This window comes from Spinacia oleracea, chromosome 6 (assembly GCF_020520425.1).
Source record: "Spinacia oleracea cultivar Varoflay chromosome 6, BTI_SOV_V1, whole genome shotgun sequence".
NCBI classification, from domain to species: Eukaryota; Viridiplantae; Streptophyta; class Magnoliopsida; order Caryophyllales; family Amaranthaceae; genus Spinacia; species Spinacia oleracea.
Window position 1 is genome coordinate 1399894 of NC_079492.1, and position 5549 is coordinate 1405442.

The 5549-nt window shown below is 37.9% G+C and overlaps 1 protein-coding gene across 1 annotated transcript; it reads left to right on the plus strand.

The window, feature by feature from the left end:
* Window positions 1-1141: 1141 nt before the first annotated feature.
* On the plus strand, window positions 1142-4885 carry LOC110793611 (chromatin remodeling protein EBS). Its single transcript, XM_021998505.2, has 5 exons — window positions 1142-1440; window positions 1577-1919; window positions 2049-2117; window positions 3150-3288; window positions 4322-4885. The coding sequence occupies exons 1-5, from the start codon at window positions 1368-1370 to the stop codon at window positions 4346-4348; spliced, it is 651 nt and encodes a 216-aa protein (XP_021854197.1). The 5' UTR covers window positions 1142-1367; the 3' UTR covers window positions 4349-4885.
* The last annotated feature ends 664 nt before the right edge of the window (window positions 4886-5549 follow it).

The window sequence follows — 5549 nt, forward strand, 5'->3', positions numbered from 1 at the left end:
AAGGAGCCTCACATAATGCTCCCCCGGGGTTTAATAGGCCCCCGCATCAAGGATATCAACAACCCCCTCAGAGCAGTGCTACTCCAGAGCCTAACATGGGTGATCTGTATAAGCTCATTGCAAATATGCAGAAGACCGCAGAGATAGCTCAAAAGAACCATGATGAGAGCATCAAAGAGTTGAAGAATCAGAATAGAATGTTGGAGAATCAAGTTGCCCAACTTGCTGACACTCTATCTCAAAGGCAACCGGGTACACTACCAGGGCAACCTACTCCGCCCCAGAACAGAGAAAGTGCCAATGCTATCACTCTTAGAAGTGGCACTAAATATAATGGACCCCCGATGCCCACTGATGATGCAACTCTTGCTAAGGGGAACACAGATGGACCAGGGAAAGCAACTGATGCAGAGCCTCGAGTCATGGAAGTTGATAATGCTGATGATGTTGGTGCAAATAAGGGGAAAGAGAAGATTTCTGATTCTCTCCCTATCGTGCCTAAGTTACCTTTCCCTCACCGGATGCAGAAAACTAAGGTCGATCAACAGCTTGGTAAGTTCTTGGCAATGGTCAAGAATCTTGAGGTAACGGTCCCTTTTACTGATTTAATATCTCAAGTTCCTGTTTATGCAAAATTTTTGAAAGAGATGATCACTAAGAAAAGGGATTATGGTGGTGTGGAGAGAGTCGCTCTAACTGAAGAGTGTAGTGCGATATTGCAAAATAAGTCTCCACCCAAACTTAAGGATCCGGGTAGTTTTTCCATCCCCTGTCATGTAGGTGCATTGTTCATTGATAAAGCATTGTGTGATTTAGGAAGGAGTAATCGCAGTAGCAATTTGCAGCTCTCCAGCATGGATGTCATTTCTACTTTTTGTGTTCTTTCATGTTTCAGCTGGAGCTGCTCGGAGACAATAAATATTATTTTGTGTGCTTTAATGGTTACACAAGTTTGTTTTGTGAATATTTGGGTTGTAAGTTTTTGGTGTTGCCCCTTTTGTAACAAACTTATTGATGGACTTGAGTCCTAAATAATAAAATTGTCTCCGTTTTATGTTAAAAAAAGAGGTAAAAATTCAAATTAATTTGAGTGACAATTTTTTGCAAATTTGTCCTTCAATTTTTGGGAGTGTGTTTTGTGGCTGTCGTTAGATCGTTCACCTCACTCCGTCAGTCAGTCAGTCCTTCCTCTAAACTCACTCTCTCTCCTCCCTTCTCTTCCCATGAACACCTTCAAGCTCTAGGGTTTTCTCCCCCAAAATCTAGGGTTTTTGCGCATTACATTTTCTCCTCAAATTCCCCCATTTTATTCTCCAAGAATCAATCTTTCTCTCTCTACTCCCGATTTCTCTCCTAATATCTCTCCAATGGCGAAGACTCGACCCGGAAAGCGGGACCTTGATTCGTATACCATTAAAGGCACCAACAAGGTCGTCAGAGGTAAGAACCACAGTTTCCAAATCGAATAATTTCTGGGTTTCCGATGTTTCCAATTGATTGATTGCTGGGTTAATTTCAATTCCCTGAATTTTCGTTTTTTTTTTTTTTTTTTTTTTTTTAAATTTTCAATTTTTAGTTGGAGATTGTGTTTTGATGAGACCTGCTGATGTGGGCAAGCCACCATATGTCGCTCGTGTTGAAAAGATTGAAGCTGATAGCAGGAACAATGTGAAAGTTAAGGTTAGATGGTATTATAGACCTGAAGAGTCCATGGGAGGAAGAAGACAGTTTCATGGGGCTAAAGAATTGTTCTTGTCTGACCATCATGATGTACAAAGTGCTCATACAATTGAAGGGAAGTGTACTGTTCATTCATTCAAGAACTACACTAAGCTTGAGAATGTTGGGGCTGATGATTACTTCTGTAGATTTGAGTATAAGGCTGCCACTGGTGCTTTTACTCCTGACCGTGTTGCTGTGTGAGTTTGACTCATCACTTAGCTTATTTTTTGATAGGGAGGAGGATTGGGTTTTGTGTTCTTTGATGTGGATTTTGATTTGTTTTTGTTGGGTGTTTGTCTGTTTTGGTTGTTTTTTGTGTTTTGTAGGTATTGCAAGTGTGAAATGCCGTATAATCCCGATGATCTTATGGTGCAATGTGAGGGCTGTAAGGACTGGTAATCTCCCATCTCTTGTTTAATTGATTGTTATAGTTTCAAAGCTCTTTGTTTTTCAGTGTATTAGCTGGTTTTCTAGGGATTGTGTTTGTATTTTCGGGTGTTTTGCTGTTTCCTAGTTAATTGAGCAGATTTTTTTAAAAGTGCTTGGCAATATTTTCTTAGAAGCTTGGCAGTGTTTACTTACAGAATGCTTTATGCGATAAAACGAGAGACACATGACTCAAGTCTTGATCTTATTGTTTATGGTGATATAGTGATAGATTGTTTAGTGTGGCTACTATCTTTGTTGTGCCTGATATTGTATTCACAGAAGTACTATCCATATGCTGTCATTGGAGAGTTTTAGCTCGTTTTCTAGGGCTATTTTTGTATTATTTGTATATAGGGATGTCTTGTTGTTTCATAGATAATTAAGCGGTTTTGTTCAAGAAATGATTGGCGATTTTCACTTAGAGAATACTTTATTTGGTGAAATGAGACATGACTCAAGTCTTGATTTAATATGTATAGTGACTGACTGGCTACTACTATCTTTGTCATGCCTGATATGGTTATTCGATGCTTCATTATTCACAGAAGTACTACTCATATGCTATCTTTGGAGTTTTGGATTTGACGTGATGCTTGGAGACTCCAAATTCGACCAAATAGCCTACAGTATTCCCTCAAAATTGCCGGATGTAACTCTTTGGAGACTTTGGTTTGGTATACATGATGTCTATGCTCTGCCACCCCAGCTTTGAGTTACACTGGCCCAATTAAATTTTTTTTCCTCAATCTTTCTAGGCCATTAGAGTAGCTTGATTTTTGCTAGCAAATCTTGGCTTTTCAAGCTTAAGTATCATGGTATTAGCACAGGCACTAGTTTTATAAAAGATTGGTCGTCTGTTTCTCCGAATTAAGATCCTTTTCATTGTGGTTAGGGGTCACCTCTTTCAGTTTGCTATAATAATAGTTGTTTAAGGAAAATGTCAGGTGCATTTGAGGATGAAATTCGCTGTCATTCTAATGATACTAAGATTCATGCAGGTTCCATCCTTCTTGCATGGGCATGACAATTGAAGAAGCAAAGAAGTTGGATCATTTTTTATGCTCTGATTGTGTGGCTGAAGATGATCCTAAGAAAGGGGGAAGCACATTCTCTACATCACCACTGGCTGATGGCAAGGTGAAAAGTTGTTCCTTATGATGTTAGAGTTGCATATTGCTTGTGTTTTAGTCTTTGCATGCATGAATAGCTCACTTATGTAGGGTAACCTGTCCTGGTGTAGGAGAATTCTACTTCTCATGTTCCCGTTGTGGCAATTGTAATCATCATTATTGATGAGTGATTTTTTGGTTTGTTGCTGAGTTAAAATATTGCGCTTGACCTTTGGCACATCTTTCTATCTCTAGTTGATGAAGAAGTTGTCTTCTTGTTTGACTTTTCTCGTTATTGATGGAAATATTATTGGTTGCTATGTTCATGTAAGAAACAAAGTATTTTCATCGTTAAAGAGTGCAAGGTTCTATCTGCAAGTTCTTTTGTCGTACAAGTTTGTTTGCTTCTAAATAGACACGTTACCATCATCATCGCCAATTGTTGTCATTGTTTGTATGCTTAGATTATTTTATTAATCTTGATGTGTGCGCGTTATAGTACAATTAAGTGTGGGGTTCAGAGATTATTCTGTTTGCCTGCAATTGTTTTGATGCAGCAGAGCCCCTTTTGCTAAAACACCTGTGATTACTGGATAAGGCACATTTGACCTGCCACACTCATGATTACTGGATAAGGCACATTTGGCCTGCCACATTTTGATTACTGACTGGATAAGGCCGCATCAATCAGATGTAGTCCACTCTGTTTCGTTATTGATACTGCTTACGAACAGATGTCCAATTTTTCCCGTCCCCTGAAGAAAAAGTGGTTGTTCTTACTCCTCGCATCATCTAGTCTGCAGAAAATATTTGAACACATATTCCAAGGTCATTTTCTGTGTGGATTACTGGCATTTTCTCCACATTTTTAGGTCTTTGATATTTTTTTGTTGGTGCATCAACCTATTCTTTAATTTTTGTATAGGATGGATTATAACAATGTAGTCCGAATCTGTTGACCTCTGTTAAAAGAATTCCTTTTTTATTTATTATTAATGTCGTATGTGTACCTACTATTATGTGATTCATAGATTTCATATTGCGAAATTCTTGTTTTGCAGCCTGATAACAAGCGGAGAAAGAGATAAGAGGTGATTTACATACCTGGAGTTTGGGAGAGCTTTGAAGGTTACCTTGTAGAACTAACTGTGTTGTGAGAGTTGTATTGGTCAGCTGTGAACCCTTAAATGCCATGCTTGTGCTCAAAACTAGGCTTGGGGCTGTAATTTCCTGTGTGTTTGTGCCCCTTGAGCCGATGCATGTATGACTTATCTGTAATTTAAAATCCTGTGCAGAAAGATAATTCAGTTATAGGCTTGTTGTAGCCATGGTTGGATTTGATCACTTTCGGTGCCCAGATTTAAAGAATGGCTCAAGTTCGGCATTAGTTCAGTAAGGTAAAGTTTTCTGTATTTATGCTGAAGCCTGCTGGTCTTGCCTGGAAGGTAGAAATTTAGGTATAAATGTAGTAAATGAAGCTCCTCTCCATTTTAGTTAGTAATCTGGGTCGAAGTCACAGGACAAGCAAAGTTGAAGAAGATTGGAAGGAAAACATGTGAAATTATTTAGTTTTGTAATTGGATATTTCTTTCTGAATATATCAATTATGTGATTCCTTCCTCCTGCGCGAGAGTGTCAAAATGAGTTTCTGATTGAAACAATATTCCGGTCATTTCCCTTCGTTTTTTTAGTATTCTCTCTTCGAAACATAAATCATAATTAAGAAAAACAACCCAAATTCTAATGAAGGATGAATGATGCCTTCTTGATGGCTAAGTTATACTTTATCTTTTTAATTTGGTTTCGTTTGTTTGCACACCTAATGATGTGAGCTATAATTAGGGTAGGTGAAATTGTCTCTTGTACGTTGCTATATATATTGTGGCAAGTCTTGATTATGTGGCTCAATGAAGCATACGTTCTTTCCTCTTTTTTGATTTTGCGCTTCTTTCATTGTTTTTATTTATTTCTCTCAAAAGCTCTGAATTCCTTGCATTTGTGTGCGTGAACATATATCGAAGCATTAATGAAGTTATCATGGTATCAGAGCCACAAATGTAAATGGAATAGAGCACTGCTTCATTGAAACTTTCAAAGATTAGATTTTTGAATTTGAAATTCTGAATTTGCTATTTCTTCTTTCTTCTCCTTTCTCCATGTTCTCATGTTTGTAATCTCAAAAGTTCTTATATTTCGTTTGAATCTCCTAAAAATTATGCCTTTTATGCTCTTCCTCCACCTCCCTCATATTCCTTTGAAAAACATATTAAGATGTCGAAATAGTCATGT